Source organism: Tupaia chinensis, unplaced genomic scaffold (assembly GCF_000334495.1).
Source record: "Tupaia chinensis unplaced genomic scaffold, TupChi_1.0 Scaffold000685_1, whole genome shotgun sequence".
In the NCBI taxonomy this organism is placed as follows: Eukaryota; Metazoa; Chordata; class Mammalia; order Scandentia; family Tupaiidae; genus Tupaia; species Tupaia belangeri.
In genome coordinates, this window is record NW_006160208.1 from 2,201,154 (window position 1) to 2,224,026 (window position 22,873).

Genomic DNA, 22,873 nt, shown 5'->3' on the forward strand with positions numbered 1-22,873 from the left:
AAGAGAAAGAAGGCAGAGTAGGAACACTAAGAAAGAATTTTTCTGGAAGGATCTTCAAGTTTCCCTCTCACTCCACCTAATCACCCTGAACTACATACGTTCTGACTTATTTGCGTCGTATGAGAGCGTGACTCTAGCTTGCCCCAGCTGTACATAACCATGGCATGCAACGAGTCAACCTTACACACCTCTTGAATGCTCTCGTTTCTTCACATCTTATTCCAAATTCTGCAACCATGCAATTTTTTGCAAGTTCCTACTGTAGCCTTACCTTATTTGAAATTCAGGAATAATAATAATAATAGTAGGAGGATTTGTTCTAAGCATCAGATAAACCCCAAGTGAAATCTTCCTCTCTTTTTTTTTTTTTTTGAGAGGTTTTTGCTATAGGGCGCGTGCGCTTGCCAGAGAGACAGAAAGCCAGAAATCACTCCCCGGGTGAATGGCCACACCGCAATCCCTTCTTCATTCTCCTCTTGGGATCTTGGGCACACACGCACACACGCCCGGCATGAGTTTAAGCCACCGTTTCCAGGACTTGAACCACGGTCAACTACATGGGAGTCCAGTGACATAGCCATTATGCTAACTGCTGGTCCCATGAAATCCTTCTTTTTGTGATGTGTTTGACAACTCCCTTAGCTACTAGAATATAACCCTTTTGAGGACAGGGACTCTACTGTCTTTTTCCCCTTGTGGAACCCTCAGGGCCCACCCTAGACCTAGCACGGAGTAGAAGCGCCATGTGATTTCTGCAGTGCTCTTCTGTGTGCCTGTTAGTAGACAATCAGTCTATACCAAGCACCTTGTTTGCCCCTCTGCCCTACATTCTAGCTGTCACCTCTGTTTACTGTCACCAGTGACTTCTGTTTGACCAGCATACTTCTGCGTACAAACTGGCCTTGGAAACAAATTTTCAATTGTGATTTTGATCTTGATCAATATCATATTCAATGGGGCCTAATTCATCTGGGGAAAGATGGAAACTCCCAGGAGGCAACTGGGCCATCTACTTACCGCCACTTCTATCGACTGCATGGACAGGTCACATGCTGGCTTCAGGGCCTTGGGTCTCGTGGCGTACCAGAACGTGGTGAGCGCTGCGAAGGCTCCGAAGCCCATGAGCGTGTTGGTCGGGAGAGTGCGCACGTACTGTCGGAAGTCAACCAGCTCTGGCATTCGAAAATACCGAAACAGCTCGTGGGCTTGCATTGTTCTGTGCTGATGGCTCTCTAGGCTGAATTCTGTCAGAAGAAAAAACATCATGTACATTCCAGGGAGGCAGGAATTTTTCCAGAATTCCAAATGGCCAACCATCTAACTTGATGGCTGGTTGACCAAGCAAGACCAACTTAACCCCACAGTATAATGGCTCGGGTCTTTCCTTGGCTGTCCAATTTCATCTTTCTAAAAGCACTTCTAAGAATACATTTTCAGGGGACCAGCAGATGGCATAATGGTTATGTTGCTGGACTTCCATGAGGTCAACTGAGTCCCAGATCCAGCTAGGTGTGTGTGCATGCATGCTCAAGATCCTGAGAAAAGAATGGAGGAGAAAGAATTGTGGCATGGCCATCCTCTCTGGGTGGTGACTTCTCGCTTTCTGTCTCTGGCAAGTGCATGTGCCCTAGAGCAAAAATCTCTCTTAAAAAAAAAAAAAGAATTCATTTTCATTCTATTTCTTTTTTTTAAAGAAATATTTATTAAATTTTATTATTATTATTAATCAGACTGGAGACAGAGAGAGAGAATAAGAAAGCAAGATGCTGGGACCAGCAGTTAGCATAATGGCTATGTCGCTGGACTCCCACGTAGTCAACCACGGTTCGAGTCCCAAACCCGGTGGTTTAAACTCATGCCGGGCGCATGTGTGTGCGTGCCCAAGATCCCGAGAGGAGAATGGAGGAGAAGGGGTTGCGGTGTGGCCATCCCCCCTGAGGGGTGATTTCTCCCTTTCTGTCTCTCTGTCTCTCTCTGTCTGTCGGGCAAGCACACACCCCCTATAGCAAAAATCTCTCAAAAAAAAAAAGCAAGAAAGAAAGATGCCGGGTCTGGGACTCGAACCATGGTCACCTCATTCTATTTCTTCATTATCTTGTGAAAAACAAAACAAAACAAAACAAAAAAACCCAAAAAAACAAACTTGCTTTCTTTAACTACACTAAAAAGAATTTACTCATGAAGAATTCTTGCCATAAAAGTAAATAAGTGGTGTAAGTTTCTATTTTCTTCCCTGATAGAATGCTCTTCTCTTCTACCTAATCAAATGCACCTAGCTCTCCTTATCAAGGCTAATGGGATAAAGTGAGGAGAAACACACAGGCCCAAACCACCTAAGGGCCATCAGTCTCTACAGCTCAGAACAAGTTCCCCAAGTAGAAAAGCAGACCAAGCTCAATTTCCGCACGTCTCTCCCCTCCCTACACATTCACACCACACAAGGGGCAACATACAACAAATGCCGGGAGACCTGCCGGCGGCTCTTCTGATGAGATTGCTTTCTTTAATAGGCCCCAAGATGCATAGCTAAAATAAATAAGCAAATACATAAGCTGGTATGCATAAACTTTAAGCCAATTACTAATACCTAGAGAGAGATTGGAGCATATTATTTGAGAGAAAGGATAGAATAGTAATTAAGATTCTAGAGCCCAAATCTGGCCTTCTCAGCTAATTAGCTGCATATAATCTACAACAAATGACTTCACCTCTCTGTGCCTCAGTTTCCTCATTTAGAAATAAAGATGAAAATAGTACCTGTCTCGTAGGACTTCTACGACTACTGAATGAGCCACAAACAGAGCTTAGGACACACCAGAGTGCTTAATAAACATTGGGTATTATTACTCTTTCCTCTCTCAGTGCTCAGGATTAGTGAGAAGAGTAAGCTCTGAGTGTAGGACAGTGAGGTGCACAGGTGATAAAAAGAAACTTGCCTACGAGGAGTTTAGAGACAAAATTCTGAAGCCAAAACACACAAAAGAAAATTAGATGAATAGCCTGATATATGATACCAACCCTCAAACTGAATGTAACAGACAAGTTACCAAAAGTATAAAAAGTAAACGTGCAATACAGATAATAAAACAGAATCGATTCTACTTAGAGAATTACTGACGAGTAACTGCTTTAAGATTTGGCAGCAAAGGGAAGCAAATAATAGTAAACGGTCTGAAAGACTTTTCTTAAAAATCTGGCAAAGCAACAAGTGTCAACATTAAACTGTTAAAAGTTTAAGTTTTGATAGTATTCATAAGCTACTTACTATATATTCTCTTTAAGAGCAAGGTCACAAGACTAAAAATATTTTTCTACTTTCAAACATGGAAATATTCTGTTTTAGCTTAAATCTGTTCTATCATTTTTCCCCCCAGAGTAGCAGAATATCGTGCTGTTGTTCCCGGCCATCAGAATGACAGGACTCAATGCATTTGCTCAGGTCATTCGGTCTCATGCTGCAGCCACTCTGTGTAAGTGTGTATACACACACACTCACACACTCACACACTCAAGAAATGTTGAGGTTTAACCTGACAACAAAGAAAGAACAGATAAGCAAATTGTCTTCGGGTCATAACTCTGGAGAGAAAGCACCGACACTCACAAAACCACTCACCATCCAGGCCACCAACAGCTGACTGCTAGGTGACACACTACTGCAGGGACAGAAAAGGGCGGCGATGTGGGGGTGTGGTGGGGGCTCCAGGAGCTCAGCCGGTGCTCACCCAGCCTGCCAAGGTCGCTCAGGGCATTAGTCACATGCCGAGTCCCACGCTGCTGCCCACTGGGCTAAAGGTAACTAGCAGACAAAATCCATCCTGGACTTCCCAGGAGAACGAGGGTGGAGGATGGGCCAATGAGCAGCTGGGAGCAGAGTCACCCCACTGCTCCACCCATGGGCAGGGACGGGCATCAGTGAGTCTTGCTGCCAGTTCCAGTTCTGAAAACAGACACTGTTTTCTTTCTGTTTGGCTTCCCAAGATGACACAATAGGCATATTTTTTTATAAAACCGCTGAAGCGAAGGATCGGATGTTGGGTGATATGGCTAACCAACTTCAGACAGACCAAGAAAGAAACAGACTACCGAGAGCACACTCACAGCAGATTTATTCTAGAGGAATCCACAAGCCGTGAGCGACCTGCAGCCCTTCGCCTAGCTGAGCACCTAGTACGTGCCAGGCCCTGTGGGAAGACGGTGCTGATGATCTGTCCAGGCTGTCGATGCACTGACCATGGGGAAGAAATGAATTGAGCAAACAAGTCTGCAAGGCCTTTCTGAGGAAGGGACACTTGTGCCAAGACGTGAAGGCTAAGCAGCCCAATCAAGTCTAGGTCCTACTGGTGCCAAGCTGTCAGATCCCACACAGCACCACAACTCTGCAGATGCGAAGCGACTGCAAACAGAACGCTCTGCAAGCCTGCTGTGCCCTCAAGTCCCCCCAGTCAGCTGTCTTCATTTCCCTGCAGCACTCCGAGTCTGATCAGGGTCCCCCACCTTTACACACACACTGTGCCCTTCTGTCTTCTCTCCCTCGAGTCCCTGAAGTAATTCCTGTGAAGCCTCGACTGTGTGAATTGACAGGGCATGTTCAACGGCATTACACCCCCGACTGTGAATACCAAACAGCTCTCTGTAAACAAATACAGTCACACGGGTGATTAATTTACCTATTTTAAGCAACAGCAGTAGTCAAGCTATAGATTGCATTCTACTAGGAAAGTCTAGTAAATCTAGGAAAGAAAACTTTTTTAAAAACTTCATAAAATTACAGATTTAGTAGGTCCCCTGTAAGAGCATTTTATTAGACCCTACTCTGTAATGCTAAGGGTTTAAATCCAGCCATAGTCCTTTATTTAATGGCTGATAATGACCAACTACAGCAGTTTAACTCAGCCAAGCTGAAAACCAACTTCACTGAACGGATTTGTCCATGCTGTACCCAGGAAAACTGTGGCCTATGTGCAGAAAGCACTCAGACAATAGCCCGGTGAGATCCGTGTAAAGAACAGTTGGTACACAGGACACCGACAGCATTGCCAATCTTCCCTGCTCCTTAACTGCCATTATGGAAAAGGTAGGTTGAGACTTTATGGAGGCAGTCCTACAATCAAAGAAAAAGAGAATAACCTTTCACGTTGTCCGTGAACAGGAATACCACGCCTTGCCTCAGTCCTTTCAGGTCTCTAAGAAGGATTAAGACTCATGCACTTGTAAAACAAATGGTTAAAGCTAAAAGACACATTTTATTCTTATTCCAACAGTGTTCTCATTGGAATACCTCCTTTATCCTTTGAAAAGCAAATTTCCACATCATCGCCTAAGGAAGTTTATGGCCCAGGCACATAAATCATGCTGCTGTTTATTGAGAATACGATTCAATTGACTTAAAAGCTTAAGAAGTCAGCATTTCTCAGTGGAGAACACACGAGGCTACTGACAGCTCCAGCTTCTCCTTTCTCTAGAGCTACTCCTGGGCACCTTCCTCCTCACACTTACAAGACCTGGGTTTGCTCAGCTGAATCTTAACTTTCCTATAAAGCTGGCATCTAAACCCACAGAATGGCAGGGAATGTAATAAGGACCAGGGAACTATGGCAAAGCCCAGCGTAAAACACCAGACCAGGGGATGCCTTTAAATAGAACTGGGTAGAAACAGATACAGGGTAATCGAAACTGCACTGCATGACTGTCAGAAAAAGGAATCTTGCTACCTGCCCGCTCAAAGTTGGGACAGAGTAGCTACCAATGCCACCAGCATGTAGTTACTGCTCTGGAAAGGCTTTCCTATCCTGTGTCTTATCTGAACATCATAATAGCAAAATAATGAGGTGGAAACCAAAAACCAGAGAGTGACGAGGCTTCCCCAAGGTGTTTGCCAGGAATGGGACACCAACCTGACTGCAAACCCCGTCTACCTGGATGATTCCTGATCTCTTCTGGGCCACTGAGAACAGCCACCTGATTGTCTGCCCACAGGGCTCACAAGTCCCCTCCGCCCGTCTCAGGTTAGGAACCATGATGCTGGGTCATAAGGGCCTTCCCAGCGCTAACAACTCCACGCCTGAGATCCATGGAAACCCTCAATGTGTTACATCAGTACTGTGTGTATCTTACCGCCCTGGCCCCTGAATCTGTGGGCTCAAGCCCCACTCTACACAGCAGTTCGCCTCCTACCTACCACTTTACACCATGGAAAAAGTAGTTCACGGCCAGAGGTTCCTCTCAAGGGCATCATTCCCTAAGGACAGGCACATGACACGCACACTGACGCACACACAGCCCCTGCAATTCTGCAAACTTATACTTACATGGGCATCTTATTTTCTTCATAGCCTTTAGAAACCAAAAAGCAGGTGATCTGGATGTTTCTCTCCTTGTCAAGTTCCTCTAGGTTGCGTGGAGCTGACTAACAGCAGTCTGGTGGGATACTTTACCAGGATTGCAGTCTTCTAACAAACAAGAAATAGTGCCCTGGCAGCAGCAAATTAAGAAATCCTGGCATCTTTCCTTACGCAGCAAGCCGAGCTGGCAAGAGGCTGCCATTCCTTGCCCCACCTCCTCCCCTGTACAATGGGCTATTTACAGAGGGCTGAAAGCCACCCCTTTGTCCCGCACTGGCGGCGGCAGAGTGCAGGCCTCCGAAAGGAACAACAGGGCAGCAGCCAGACCATTTGCTGTTCTTTCAGTTTGCCACTCCAAGCCTGTCGGCTTCATGATCCTTAACCTTGGCTGGCACGTCACCTACAGCTAGATTTGCTTAAGCCTTTTGGAACCAAAGGAGCCGTCGAGCTGTTCTCAGAAAGAGAGGTACAGGAGCTAGATCTAAGGAGATGCCCGAGTCTCCAAGTTAGCGGGAAGTAGAGGCCGCAAACCCCATCCCACAGAATCCCCGACTGTGGCTGCTGTCCTGGGCCCGCTTCCTCATTCTAAGTATGAAAAGGAGAAAGGCCATTTGGGTAATCTGGGGTCCCATGCACAAACAAGGAAGTGGTTTCATGGGAAGTTAATTATTCCCATCCACTGCCTTGGGGCATTCCTTCCCAACTAAGAATAATAAGCATTAAACGACTTCATTTTCATGAAAGTGATCTCTGACTACCAGTTTGGTTTCCAAGAATATTTATTTATTTATTTTGAGAGTTTGTTTTTGCTATAGAGTGTGTGTGCTCACCGGAGAGACAGACAGACAGGAAGTAAGAAATCACTCCCTAGGGGGATGGCCATGCCACAATCCCTTCTCTTCCAGTCTCCTCTTGGGATTCAGGGCATGTGCCCAGCCATGAGCGTCAAGACTCCGGGTCCAGGACTCAAACTGTGGTTGAACATGTGGGACTCCAGCACCTTAACCACCACACCACCTGCTGGCCTTGATTTCTAGGCATATTTAAAAAGGAGAAACAAAGCAGAGATGCCCCATTTTTAAAAAGAATTATTTATTTAATCTTATTTATCACCATTATTTTTACTGTATTATTGTTATTTAGTTAGCTACAAGGCTCATGCACTCACAGGGCAGGTGGGGGGAGGGGGGAGGGGGACGAGAAAATAAGCCATCAGGTCCAGTACTCAAGCCGTGGTAGACAATGGAAGAGTCCAGCACCTTAACCAACACAACGCCTGCTGGCCTGAGATGCCCCGTTTTTATAAACCTGATTTATTGAAATACTGGACTCAAGTTGAATATTTCTCCACTGCACCACTCCCTGTTCACCTCCCCTAAAGATATCAGAGGAAGAAATAGGACAGAAAGCTTTTAAAAGCAAGTATGTGGTGGGGGGGAGTGGAACAGCACAGGTGGCATGGTGGTTAAGGACTCCCACATGGCCAACTGTGGTTTGAGTCCTGAACCTTGCGGCTTTCTTTCTCACTTCCCCTTTCTCTCTGTCTCTCTCTGATCAAATTTAAAAAATAATAACAACAAATAAAATTCAATAAATAATTCCTAGAAAAAAAGGAAAAAAGAATAAAAGCAACCATAGGGGGGTAGTTAGGTGGCATGGTGGTTAGGGCGCTGGGCTCCCATATGGCTGACTGCGGTTCAACTCCTGGATCTGGCAGCTTGCGAATCACGCAGGGTGCATGTGTGTGAATGCCCAGAACCCCAGGAAGAGAGTGGAGGAGAAGGGACTGTAGTTTGGCCAGTCCCCCTGGGGGGGGGGTTCTTTTACTTTCACTGTCACTCTCCAGGGAGCACACATGTCCTATGGCAAGAATCGTAAAGAGAAAAAAAAGGCAAGTGTAAGCCCAGCAGCTGTAACGTGAGCTGCTGAGACTCTGTGCTCCACAGGCTGCGACCATGTTGAAGGCCCAGGTTTGATTCCTTGTCCAACCTGAAGTCAGGCATGGCGCGGTGCACCTGCAATCATGGTGACTTGGGAGGCTGAGGCGGAAATCGTTAGTGCGAGGTTGGCCTGGGCAACATAGCCATGCCCTGTCTAATAAAGAGCCTGATGGTCGACAGTTTGATCCCACTTCACAGCTAGAATCCCAGACACCCCAGTGGCCTGAGAAACACACCAGGTATGTGTGCGTAGATGCTCGAAATCCTAAAATAAGGGAGAGATGGAGGAGAAGGGATCGCAACGTGACCAATCCCCATGAGGGGATGCTTTTTCCTCTCCTCTCTCTGGCAAGTATGGGTACCCTCTAGCAGAAAAAAAAAAAAAAAAAAGAATTAAAAAAGAGCTGAGTATGGTGGTGTGCACCTGCGATTCCAGCTGGGAGGCAGGAAGATCAGGACATGGGGAGACCTTGCCTTTAACAAAAGGGCAAGTATAAAGATACACTTTTTTTCTGGTTATAGGATGCGTGTGGTCGCCAGAAAGACAAAGACAGATAGAGAAACAGAGAGTGAGAAATCACCCCCCGGGGGGATGACCACGCCACAATCCCTTCTCTTCCATTCTCCTCTCGGGATCTTGGGCATGCATGCACACATGCCCGGCATGAATTTAAGCCACCGGGTCTGGGGCTTAAACTACGGTCTACTACATGGGAATTGAGCAACATAGCCATTACGCTAACTGCTGGTCCCACTATTTTTTTTTTTAAGGAGAGATTTTTGCTATAGGGTGCATGCACTCACTAGATAGACAGAGAGACAGAAAGTGAGAAATCACCCTCCAGGGAGAATGGTTCTGCCACAATCCCTTCTCATCAATTCTCCCTTTGGGATCTTGGGCACACATGCACATGCTCCTGGTGTGAGTTTTAAACTGCAGGGTCAGTGACTCAAACTTCAGTCGACTACATGGGAGTCCAGCGATGTAACCATTATGCCATCTGCTAGTCCCAAGCTATACTAATTTTTAATCAGTAAGATTAGGATCATACTTTACCCATTTATACTGGCCATCGGTGACAATGATCATATATGGCCCACATATCTAACCTGAACAGATTAATTTTTAGGGATGTAGATGAAATGATCAAGTATCTCCTTACATCAATTTCTGTTTTTAAAGAATAATTTATTAAATTCCATGTGTTATTATTATGTTTTAATTTGACCAGATAAAGACAGAGAGAGAAAGAAAGGGAAAACAAGAAAGCAAGCCACTAGGTCCAGGACTTGAACCGTGATTGGCCATGTGGAAATCAAGTGCCTTTAACTACCATGCCACCTGCCAGCTGCTACATCAATTTCTTTATTCATTAAAGTATACATATTTTTAAATCAGATGACGAACTAGATTATCATGGAAACTTTTTCAGATTTCATTACTATTTTATTCACATTCTTTAAATGTGCATCTGTGAACGGGATTTCAGGCCACTATTTTGAGACACTGAGTTTTCTGTGGTGTACCATCACATTTTGCTTTTCCACTTAAATTGTTTAAGTTGAAGTATTTTCTGAAGTCACAGATGTGGCCACTACTAAAAGAAAACTCAAGTCATAAGAACACATATGAATAATGTTAGGACTATAAATTTTTGTTGTTGTTCTATGGGTCTGTGTTTATGTTCATGTTCATACTCATACTTCATTCATACCTCGCACTTCATTCCTTTTTAAAAATTTATTCCTGTAAGACACACACACACACAAAGACAGAGAGACATGGGACCAGCAGTTAGCGAAATGGCTATGTCGCTCAACTCACTGTAGCTGACCACGGTTTGAGTTCCAGACCCGGTGGCTTAAACTCATGCCGGATGCATGTGCGTGCGTGCCCAAGATCCCGAGAAAAGAATGGAGGAGAAGGGACTGTGGCATGACCATACCCCCGGTGGTTGACTTCTCGCTTTCTGTCTCTATGTCTCTCTCTGTCTTTCTGGCGTGTGCATGCGCCCTACAGCAAAAACCTTTCCAAAAACAAAAAACAAAAGAGAAAATAAAGAAAGACAGAGAGACAGACAGCATCCCTGAGTGTCTTGATGCCACGATCCACACCTGGTTTCAGCCAGTCCCAGACTATGGACATGCGCATGCCCAGTGTACTCCCATATGGGTCAGCCTCTCAGACCTGTGTGCTGCGGCTATGCCACTTGGTTGCTTTTTAAACTGATTTTTAAAAACTTTTTATGTTAATACTCAACACTTGCCTTTGCAAGGTCAAAGCCCCAGAAATAACTACACAGATAGTGTTAAGTTTCTTTACCTTAGAAAAACTCTAACTTAGCTCACCGACCTTTGCAAGAACCAAGACAAAGACTGGCAGAGAGAATTTCAGGATAAGGTTCTTCTACCTGATGTCATTGTTCAAAATAAAGTGGTGTGGAAAGAGTTCTGCCATATGAAAGTCTTGGTAAGACGTTATTTATATATCAACTTATTTTATTTGCCTGTGGGCATGTGCGCTTACCAGAGGGACAGGAGAGACAGGGAGAGAGAGAAAGCGCCCCCTAACGAGGCATGTTCATGCCCAAATCCTCCACTTCTTCATCCTGTCAGGACCATGGGCATGTGCACACATGTACCTGCAATGTTCTTCTAGACCCATGGGTGGGGAGAACCCTTACTTTATGTTGGGGTGCATGAATTACTTCAAATTCAGCTGTGGTACAAATTGAAAAAAAAGCATGCAGATACCATTTCTGAGGCTTCTAGTGAACTATGTAACAGGAATACACACACAGAACAGTGCGAGCAGCCATTCAGTGGTGTGGTTAAGGCGTCTGGATCCTACACAGCCAGCTACGCAGTATGAGTTCAGGCCCAGGTACTTGAAAAACACACCAGGTATTGGGGACCAGCAGTTAGCGTAATGGCTATGTTGCTGGACTCCCACGTAGTCGACCGCCGTTTGAGTCCCGGACGCGGTGGCTTAAACTCACGCCGGGCACGTGTGTGTGCGTGCCCAAGATCCTGAGAGGAGAATGGAGGAGAAGGGATTGCGGCGTGGCCATCCCCCCTGGGGGGTGATTTCTTGCTTTCTGTCTCTCTGTCTCTCTCTGTCTGTCTGGCACACGCACACGCCCACGCCCTATAGCAAAAACCTCTTCAAAAAAAAAAATCAGGTATCCATGCCTCAAATCCTGAAAGGAGAAATAGAAAGGAAGGGAGTGGAGAATGACCATCCCCCATGGGGGGTGGGTGCTTTCTCACTTTTTCTTTCCATCTCTCTCCAACAAGTGCAGGAGTCCCCTAGCAAATCAAAAAGAAAAAACTGCCTGTAGAGACAAGAAGTGCGACAGAAATTATGAAAGGACGCATACAGCCTGAGCGAGAGCTGCAGGGAGAAGGCACAGGGTGAGTTGGTCCTCAAAGGATGACTGTAGTCTAAGATGATGAGCCACGCATGCTGTGGGGCCAGAAACAAGCCTGTTAGCAGCATCTCCCCAGCCCAGCACTAACATTCCTAGCAAATTAACCTGGAACAAAAGTCAGGGTTAAACTGGGTAGGAGAGGGGCAGAAAGACAACTGGGAAATCAGTTTAGCTTTGCTCCTCCCCCCCTTTTTTTTAAAATAATTACTTTATTTAACTTTATTTATTTATTTCAATTTGACCAGAGAAGGGAGAGAGAGAGAAAGTGAGAAAGCAAGGCTCCAAGGAGGTCCAAGACTTGAATAACTGTTGGCCACATGGGAGTTCAGCACCCTTAACCACCGTGCCACCTGCCGGCTCCCACTTTGCTTTCCTTAGGAGCTGCTGTCTGGGCATCACTTACTACTTGTCAGACTGAAGGCAGTCTCTGTGACAGTCTGTAGCACGTGGAGCTGCGGCAGCCTGCACCTCAGAGGTCAGAAAAGCGTGCTAAGACACCCAATGTCCTGCCCTGGCTCCACACGAGAACAGGACTAGACCTGAAGCCTGCGGACCTCAGGGTTGTGCTACAACCCAGGCATGCAAACCTAGGCTGGGTGGTGGGCGCCACTGAGGGCAAGAGCCATCACACACACGGTGCTTTAAAAGGCCAGCACGTGAACCCAGCTGCCCACCAGCAGACGAAAGGATCAACAAAACGTGGCACATACAGCCAGTGGAATACGAGCCAGGGCTTAACAGGAAGGAAAGTCAAATACATGCCATGACATGGATGTGCCCTGAAAATAGTCTAAGGGAAATAAGCCAGACCCGAAAGGAAACAAAGTATGATTCCATCCACAGAGACAGAGAGAATGGAGGCTACATGAGGCTGGGGGAGGGGGAAATGAGGGTCACTGCTTCACAGCTCCAGAGTTCCTGTTTCGGATGATAAAAGTTCTGGAACTACTGAGAGAGAGTGGTGACAGTGGTCATACAGCACTGGAAAAGTACTTGATGCCACTGTGCAACGTGGACTTAGAAACAGAATAGTTCAAAGGAATGTTATACGTATTTTACCACAATAACATTTTTTTTTCTTAAAATGGTAAATAGAAAAAAAGAAAGAAAGGGACCAGCAGATGATGTAATGGTTATGTCGTTGGACCCCCACGTAGTTGACCGCAGGTTCTATCCCGGGACCGGCAGCTTAAACTCACCCTGGGTGTGTGTACACCTGATTCCAAGAGGAGAAGGGATTGTGGCATGATCATCCCCCGAGGAGGGTGATTTCTCATTTTCTGTCTCTCTGTCTCTGTCTCTTGGGCTAAGGCATGCACCCTCTAACAAAAATCTCTCTAAAAAAAAAAAAAAAAGAAAAGAAAGAAAAACCAGGATTTGGAGACTCAGTGGATATAAATGAGAAAATGTAAGGAAATGGAGGGGCCATATGGTGGCACAGCAGTGAAATACTGTGAGGCAATGCTACATGGGAAGGTTCCTGGTTCGGGTCTTGAGACTTCCCTGAGTTTGACAGGCACACACTGCCCACGATCTGGGCTGGCTGAAGACTGGAGTTGGTGTTCTCTCTTTCTCCCTCAATCATGGAAGAAATGGACAAAAACACTTTAAAAAAAGATAAGGAACTGAAGGACTGAGTTTTGATCCTAGGAGAATGAACTGTGGGACAGTGAAGAGAAATGAGGAGAGACAGACAGGAAGGTGCATCGTGAGCCACCAGCCCAGCCTTCCAGGTTCCAGAGGGGCTTCCCGCAGGTGTGAGGACAAGGATCCAGGGGCACCCATAGTGCTCTGGCCAGGCCCTCCTCCAGTCACAGAGGTGGGCATCATGTACAGAGGGCTGGGTTCCTCCCCTGCGCTCCTGGCCTTCTGCGCCACACACGGCCCTGCTCAGGAAGTCTTCCCTCCAACCCGGGCCGCTCTGCACCCCATCCCTCGCTGTCTCCTCTCCCTATGACGCGGTCTCCCTGGCCCTGTCCAAAGATGCCCAAATCCTCCCCAGAGGCCAGAGGCCACTGTGTCTAGTAAATGCTTCCACACTCTCCTCGGTGAGAAACAGGCCCTTCTCTCGGCTCCAGGAATACTTCCCTGAGCCCCTGTCTGATCCCCAGCACCTCCTATTTTACACTAGTGGTGAGTGGGACTTCACCCACGCAGCTGCTTCCCTCTGCTCCTGGCCAGGGCTCCTCCTGCCTGCCTTCACACGCCCTTGGTGCTTACCACAGTGCCTAGCCCAGAGCAGGTGCTTCATGAACGTCCTCCTGAGTCACGAATACCCCCTGATTTGGACCATTTCTGCGCTGCCAGCCTCGGGGGTGTATTTATAGAACGGCGAGTCTCCAGAAAGGAAAGGGGGATTCAAAGCATTTCCAAACTTCAGTGTTCTCCTCCCTCTACCCCCCACGGAGGTGCTGTGAGTCAGGGTACAGGAGAGGAGTAAAGAACAGCTCCCAGGTGATGAGGCGAGGACAAGGAAGGTCGCGACACACCAGCTTACGGGCTAAGGAAAAATATTCTTATCCTTATGGCCACCTTTTGTTTCTCGGATGGTTTCACTAATAATAATAATAACAACAAGAATAATGATAATAATATAGGGGCCAGCAGGTGGCGTGGTAGCTAAGGTGCTGGACTCCTACATGGCTAACTGTAGATCAAGTCCTGGACCTGGTGGCTTGCTTTCTCACTCCAGCCCCCACGGCCCCCACCCCACCCCGTCTGACTCTGGTGAACACACCTGCCCTATAGCAAATTAAAAAATAATAGCAATCATAAATAAAATTAAATAAATAAACCTTAAATAATAATAATAATAATGTCATCTCAAGAATCCTGTCAATATAAAGGTTTCCTTGTCTCCTTAAAAGACCACGCAGAATACATTTCAACATATAACTGCTAGTTAGCTTAAATCAAGGGAGTGCAGCGGTCAAATGAGGTGCCCTGCAAGACAATCCCACATGGGAAGGCTCATGGTCGAAGTCCAGAAATGTCCTTGGGTACACCAGACACAGCTGTCCATGATCCAGGGCTGGTTCCAAAGAGTGGTGCCAAGACCCTTTTGGGGGTGTGCTCTCTCTTTCTCTCTCACCCATGAAAGAAATATTTTTTGTTTGTTTAAATCAAGGAAAGAGAGCAAACAAAAAAATACTTTTGTTTGAAAAGTACCTTTCTTAGAACAGTGAGTGCCAGAGAAGGACTGAAACTCTAGAGGCCCACGCCCGGGGTAGCCACCACCGTCTGAGTTTTCTGTGACAAACAAAGAGAATCTTCCAAGTCGAAGAAACTGACTAGGTTTCTTCGAGCACAAAAGCTGGACCGTCAAGTGGGGACTACAGGGGGAGAATGTGTCCAGAAACACAGAGCTGAGTAGGTCGCCATCTGAGGCAGACACAGGACCTGCCCAACATGATCCGGATGGGGAAAGAAATGAAATGAAAACCCCCCAACATACGGCTCTCTTCTCTTCTCTCTTCTTTCTCACATAGATGCAATGATCTCATATGAACCTGGGAAAGTGATCATTATAGTTAGGCCACACCCACTGAAGATATCCAGCTCATTAATGCCCTCGCAAGGGACAGGAAGGTGACATTTCAGTAGTATGCGTGTAAGGACAGTTTCCATTCAAAAAAGTTCCCAAGAGAAGCAAAATTATTCCATTTGTCTTTGAGTGTTGATTTAACACTGCTAAGTGACTTCTGTGACGATGCCACGATGGGGCAAGAAAGTTCACTGATAAGAGTGAGAGAAGGGAGTGGGCTTGGTGGGAACAGGCAGCCACAGTCAATCAGCTTGCTTCAGCTTATGAAGACAAGAAGACCTGTCTGCTAGGCAGACCCAACTCTTCTGCAAGAAGCAAGACAGAGGAAGCTTCTGTACCTCAAGCTTCCCACTCATAAACTGGATCTAACAAGGCATGTTATTTCAGCTGACATTCGGCACAATGAAGAGCCTTAATTACGGCCATGGGACTGAATGCTGAAGAACACGACATTGTGGTCTGAGGGTATTAGGCAAGACAAGCAGAGCCTGTTATTATACAACAGCTAGAGAAGGAAATAAAATTTCTTTTGGCACTAATGTAATTCAGAAGAAGAGGACCTTACTGGAAGTAATTGAGAAGAAGTCTACCTTACTGGAGTGGGATGAACCATAAAGCAAACACTGAAAAGAAAGAGGCTTCATCAAAAAAAGGGAAGACCCACTTAACAGGAAAGAGGATCAAACGTCCTTTGACAATAGACAGAGCTGGACCCAAGCGAGGCAGGAATTCTTCTCTACAGAAGGCTTAGGATGAGGAGTAAGACCCATCTACTTGAGAAACTACATGCAGAGAAGATACCTAGTCTTGGGGTCCTCTCAGGTGCTTTGCACAAAACTGGTATCTTCCGGACCATGGAAGTAAACAGAACTGAAGCATGGAAAGAATCCCAGATTGGATGTAGAAGATCACATTCCAGATACTGGCTGTGCCTCTGATGAGCTGCAAAAGCTCGAGCCAGCTCCTCTGCCTATGTGGGCTTCAGAGGGGATAAAGAAAGGAATGTGTGTGTACGGGTGTGCCTGCATATGTGTGTTGTGTCTGTGTGTGTGGGGGGGTGATTCCATGCCACTGCTCAAGCAAAGCTGGATCTACATGGGAGGCTGTGAGTTTGGTTCCCAGGATAACTATACACACCGGGCCTGTGTACCCATGACCCTGGCTGGACAGGAAGCCTAGGAAAGGATTGCGGCATGGGGTGCTGTTGAGGGTACTTGTCACTCTCTCTCTTTCTCTGTTTCTCACTTTCAGGAAAGAAATAAACTTAAAAAAAAAAGAAAAGAACAAAAGGAGGGAAGAAGAAGAACTACTCCCTTCCATCATAAACACCACGATAGCTTCCCGAAGACTATGTAAGAGAAGGTAAGAGCTGGTCAGGCAATCAGGCCTAAAGTCAGGATTCTGTCTATACCCACGATCCTGGGTAACAACAGCATTTGAAGGACACAGTCAAATGTTGAGGCCAGCAGGTGGCGCAGAGGTTAAGGCAGCTGGATCTCTCAAGGCCAACAGCATGATTCCAGTCTCAGACCTGGCAACTTGAAAAATACACCAGGTGTGTGTGCGCAAGCCCCAAATCCTGAGAGGTGAATGGAGGAGAAGGGATTGCAGCATGGCCATCTCTGCTGGCGGGTGCTTTCTCACTCTCCTTGTCCCCTCTCTCCAGTGCATACACACTATAACAAACGAAAAAAAAAAGAAAATAGTCCATGTTAAAAATTGACCGTCACAGGGCCAGCAAGTGGCATAATAGTTATGTCATTGGACTCCCATGTAGTTGACTGTGGTTTGAATCCTGGAGCTGATGGCTTAAACTCATGCCAGGCGTGTGTACATGCGTGCTCAAGATCCTGAGAGGAGAATGGACAAGAAGGGATTGCAGCGTGGCCATTCCCCCTGGAGGGTGATTTCTTGCTTTTTGTCTCGCTGTCTCTCTGTCTCTCTCTGACTTTCTGGTGAGTGCACGCATCCTATAGCAAAAACCTCTCCAAAAAATAAAAAGGAAAAAAAAAAAGTCAGCCTGCAAACACAGGATCCTGAGGGTCTAGAGGACTAGGAAAAGGGGATTATATTATGAGGAAGGTTAGAGTTGAGGGTACTTCTTTCTCTTATGCATTTGCACTCTATCATTAAATAGATTCATACTCTCAACCTATGGCCATTTAATTAATTTACTTTATTGTTATTATTACCTTAAGTTTGCACATGTGCCCACCAAAGAGAGAGAGAGAGGTGGAAAGGAGGGGAAAATGAGAAAGCAAGCCACGGTGTCTAGGACTCGAATCATAGTCAGCCATGTGGGAATCCAGTGCCTTAACCACCACATCACCCCATGGCTATTTTTATTTATTATTAATTTATTAGTCTTTCTACTTTGCTGTTTTTTTGTTTGTTTATTGTGGAATAACACAAATTTGCCATGTTAACCATTAACTGTATTAATTTCTCAAGATAAAGAAGGTAAAACGGGGTCAGACCAGTAATTTCCTCTTGCATTTGTGCACTTCCCATGTGCTCCTCACAGGATTTAGGGTAGCAACCTCTCTTCACAACAGAGTGACAGATGGGATGTAAGCCCCTCCCAGAAATGCTGTGGAGGCCCTGGCTGCCTGGGCTGGGCCTTCCCTCAGCCACTGGCCAGCTGTGGGAGCCACTTCCATAAACATGTCCCTCTGAAGAAGAGTCTTACTAACAGACAAACAAGTAGTACTCTGAAAACCTCAGAGGGATGAAAAACTCTTAATCTTTTGCAGACAGAAGGCCCTCACCATGAGGACAAAGCACTTACAGTGCTACCATCGTAGAGAATACAGGTGTCGGGCATCAGTGTAGACACAGGCACCTGCAAGAGTTAACTGAATGGCAGCAGACAGACCGAGGTAACCAGGGAGGAGCAAGCGGAGGGGCCTGGTGCTGAGGGCATCTGGAGGAGGAAGAAACACCATGTATAGGCTGGAGACTGCAGGGAGGCTGGCCGAAGAGCCAGGGTGGAACCAGGCCAGATCTAAATAGGCAGAAGCAGTGGAGGTGGGGAAGCACGTGAAAGCCGGGGAGGCGTGGGGGCCAAGGGGCCGGGGCAGGCCCAGCAAGCAGGCTGAGGACTGGTGGCAGAAAGCAGAGGCCAGGGACTGCGTCTCCCATGACAGCAGTACTGTCAACAGGCTGCGTCCCAGCTGGTGGCAGGAGGCATGCTCGTACCCACGGTGCTTAGCTGATGGAGCCTGCCAGGTTCCTGCCAGGGTTAGGGCGGGTGCGAGAGTGGCAGGAGAGCAAGACGCAGTCCTTGTCCTCAGCCGGTCCACACTGCCCATGACTCACAGAGGTCACAGCTAGCAAATATCAGTGACCTGGATAAGAAGGCTAAAGAGGACACAGGTTGGGTAGAGTTACTTACACCTCTTAAAATAGATCAAGGGTTCGGAGTGACCGATAAACTAGAGAAATGGCTTTGCAGAACAGGAGCAAGCAGAAGACAGACCTTACTAAGTCCTCTGGCCAGACAAGAAGGCCAGCCACTCACCAGACGGGAGAAACCCACTCCTGCGTCTTCACAGAGTCCAACAGGTAACTGCTGTTGCTTTAAAGAGTAGAGACAGGTGGCGTTTACAAAATATTTCTGTGCTGTGAGGTTCCCCAAGACTGGACCGAGCCTTTGAGGACATGGGACACAGTGTTCTGGTGGAAGACCTCACGGTGCCAGAGAAATCAACACGTAAAATAGATAAAAGGTGAGCTGCGACTGAGCTCGCTGTACAGAGAGGGCTAGGGGAGGAACTGGTGACAAGCACGAGACAGGAGCTACAATTACACAGGGTTCGGTTAACTGTACGAAAAGGCGAGGCCCTGGGGAAGCGAAACACCAGCTAATCCAGTAAGCTGGAGATCATTGTGGGCGCACGCCCAGTAAGTATGTAAAGACAGGGAAAAAGAGATTTTCCAGTTTGGCAGTTACCTGTTTGGAATCATTGAAACTAGGTTTGAGTCTCTAAGTTCCCTTATGTTTTGTTTTCATTTTTATTATGACAATTTCAAAATCTACTCAACAAGAAACAAAATTGTATAATAAAACTATGTACCTATTTCCCCACCCTCGGCTTCTGCTTCAAGAGTGAGGAACATTTTGCTCATTTCATTCTTTCACTATACTCCTTAGAAAGAACTGATTCTAGCGGCCAGCAGGTGGCGTGATGGTTAGGGCACTGGATTCCCACATGGCTGACCACAGTTCGAGTCCTGGACCTGGCAGCTTGCTTTCTCACTCTCTCTCTCTTTCTGTCTCTGGTGAGTGCATGGGCCCTATAGAAAATTTTGAAACTGATAATAGTAATAATAAATAAAATTAAATAAATTCTCTTTTAAAACCTGAATCTAAAGCAAATCCCAAACATGGTATCATTTGGGTGACACTTCTAAGGCCCAAACAATCCTATGATTCAATAGTTTTGGGAAGTCACTTGCGGGACAGTAAAACACTGGCACATAAAACTTTCTGCCAATTGCCCAAAGATTTACATAAAGGAAGACAACTAAAATATTGACTCTAAGTGCTCAACCTGTCATAATATTTAATGGTCATGCAAGAAAAAGACCCCTATATCTCAAATATTGAGTAGCCACTATATGCCAAGCACAGCTTTAGCTTCAGGGGACACGGCAATGAATCAAAGAGAAAGGGCAGGTGGTTAGTGTGGCTGATCCCACATGACCAATTCTGCAGTGTGAGTCCCAGACCCAGTGGCTTGAGAAACACGCTTGTGTGGGTACATGCTCAAGATCCCCAAAGGAGGGGGAACCAGCAGTTAGCGTAATGGCTATGTCGCTGAACTCCCACGTAGTCGACCGCAGTTCGTGTCCCGGACCCAGTGGCTTAAAACTCAAACCGGGCACGTGTGCGTGTGTGCCCAAGATCCTGAGAGGAGAATGGAGGAGAAGGGATTGCGGCATGACCATCCCCCCTGGGGGGTGATTTCTCGCTTTCTGTCTCTCTGTCTCTCTCTGTCTGTCTGGCGAGCGCACATGCCCTATAGCGAAAAACCTCTCACATGCCCTATAGCGAAAAAAAAGATCCCCAAAGGAGGGAGAAATGGAAGGAGAAAGAACTGAGGAGAGACCATGCCCCATGGTGGGTGTTCTACTGCTTCTCCCTGTCTCTGACTGTCTCTCCAGCGAGCACATGTGCCCTTTGGCAAAAGTGAATAAATAAGATAGAGAGAGAGAGAGAGAACGAATGAACCTATCCAAATGAGGCTTTCATACTGTCAAGTTTGGGGACCAAAAGTGAAACATACTCTGGACTTAATTTGACTCTCCTGAAGTCAGAGACCAATTCTGACATGACTCACGACCGAGTTTCAGAGAGCAGTGTGTATTTCCCTTTCACTGATAAACTGAGCCCTCTCCTGTTTAAAAATGGCATGCAGAGGCCTCTTGCCATACCATTGGTAGAGAAGGGGTCAATGTTCTGGCTCTCTGAATGTCTAATACTGCATCCCAACCAGTAATACATAAACACATCCCTAATACATAAACACTTTTATTTACGAAATACAGGCTGAGGATACTTACCTGAAATGCTAGGGACCAAAAAGTGTTTCAGATTTCAGATGTTTTTGGATTTTGAATACCTGCATATACCTAAGGTGCTCTCTTGGGGAGGGGACCCAATTCTAAACACAAAATTCATTTATGTTGTATAAACACATGACTGAGGGGTACAAGATTTTAATACTGCAGCATTCTGACTGTGACCTTGCCCATCAGGCCAGGTGTGACATCTCCGGATGCTCAAAATGTTTCAGATTTTGGAACATCTCAGACTTTCAGATTTAGCATCTTCCACCTAAATATACATGTACACTGTACAAGTTTCTGAGCATCGTAAAACACACACACACATGAATTTTAAAAGAAAGCAGAACAGGGAGTATCTCTAGAAGTTCTAGTATTTCCGTTGTGCACCCTAATGCAGGGTCCAGGCCTGCCCTACGCCAGGGTGCACACACCCGTTTTGGGGACTACCCCTCAATCTCTTGAGCACTTCCTGCCCTTTCTCTGGTGGCACTGCCTGGCTGAGTCTCCATCAGCTCCCTTGTGGCGACAGTAAGTAAAGTCGCTAACCGAAGCACCCTGTAAAGCTTGCCACCCTGGGAGGTAGAGGGCCGTGCCTGCCGCAGGCTGTGAAAAGAGAGGGTAACATCGAGGAGAGAGACAAAGACCAGAGAGGGAAGGAAGCACTGCTAGGGACAGTCCCCAGGCCACGTGGACTGGGTCTGCTTTCTGCATGAAGGAGAGCCAAGGCCATGGGCCAGGCCAGGCTCAAGGGCTGGCCTTATCAGAGGCGGCCTCTCCAGGCGACTCCGTAGCCATAGCAGCTACCCCAAGGGTCATGGATCTTCACACTGCCCGAACCCCAAAAAGGTCTCGGCATCTGTAAAGCTTATCTCCAACTCTTACCAGGAGAGGAAAACAGGGCGGCACTGCGTCAGGGCTAATCTGTGACTCTGGGCTGCTCAGCCAAAACCGTGGACCTCTGTTCTGTCCTCCACGAGGTGCCTGGTTGGACTGCTTGACAAGGCCCCTGCCAGGTCCACCTTCTGGGATCCCTCAGAAGCTTGTGTGAGGCACAATGTGAGCAATTGTCCTACAGAAGGAACAAAGAGCTGCTTGACTGTGTCACTAGTGGCAAGGAAATAAAGCCACGTATGATTTTAAAGTAGAAATACCAGGTAAAGGCGGGCTGTAGTACACTTACGTAAGATTAGCAAGAACTTGAGACTAATCTCCTGTCCCGCAGCCCACAAAGCCTGCAGCCACCTGCTTCTCTCACCAACTGAAACTGCTCTGGAAGCCACCCCTCGGATGCACTTCTCAACATTCAGTCCACACCAGGAAAGCTCAGGATCTGCTCCAGAGACTGTCAATACTTCGATCGTAGCGATAGGATCTAAGCTTTGCACAAACCTGACACAGATCAACCTAGACCTCTTCTACAAGACATGAGATCATCTGAACGTCTCCTGATCTCAGTCAATCATTAGGTAACATCTCATCTTACTAGCCTGTGTAAAATGCTGCTGAAAACACAGAAATGACAATGACTAGGTCTCCCGCACGCCCAGGGACTAGAGCATGGCATGCCTATTTGAGGAAGCAAGATGCACCCATGTGAAAGGCACTCGGTGGACAGAGGCAGGGCTGCACTGGACAGTGATCATCCCCATGCCTCTGTTGTCACCTGTTTCTAACTAAGGGCTTCAGCTGTCTGAATTAGACATGGCAGACTCTGGATTCGGGTGGTGATGCCGAGAATGAAAGGCATGGGTGTCTGTTCGGAGGAGCAGATCCGAAGAGCAGCTCAGAATAAGCAGAATCCACTGATGGACTAGACTGCCGGGTGTAAATAGAGGATAACACCAAAGTCCAGCCGTTCCTTGAACAGGCCCAGGGCCCAGGAACAAAGTCTACGTGTGTGTCAGGGCCAGAGGGGAGGGCGGATTGTGTAACCTTGGCTAAGTCACCCCATCTTCCTGCACGACAGTTACTGCATCAGTAAAAATGAGTGAGTCAGGCTCTTGCAGTGTTCTCGGGAGGCCATGGTTGCTCTGAGGCACCTCA

The 22,873-nt window shown here is 46.8% G+C and overlaps 1 protein-coding gene across 4 annotated transcripts in view; it reads right to left on the reverse strand.

Moving 5' to 3' along the window:
- ACSL1 (acyl-CoA synthetase long chain family member 1) overlaps positions 1 to 21,894 on the reverse strand; it is a 79,335-nt gene extending 57,441 nt beyond the window's left edge. The window contains exons 1-2 of one of the 4 annotated variants that reach the window (XM_027776607.1): positions 21,713 to 21,894; positions 1,018 to 1,244 (exon numbers count right to left, since the gene is read on the reverse strand). In XM_027776607.1, coding sequence (XP_027632408.1) covers positions 1,018 to 1,212 — 195 coding nt within the window. In that variant the 5' untranslated portion in view covers positions 1,213 to 1,244; positions 21,713 to 21,894. Of the gene's footprint in view, positions 1 to 1,017; positions 1,245 to 3,616; positions 3,712 to 6,311; positions 6,432 to 21,712 lie in introns of those variants that run through there. The other 3 variants (XM_027776606.1, XM_014592372.2, XM_027776605.1) reach the window with 3 other exon arrangements.
- Between the last annotated feature and the right edge of the window lie 979 nt (positions 21,895 to 22,873).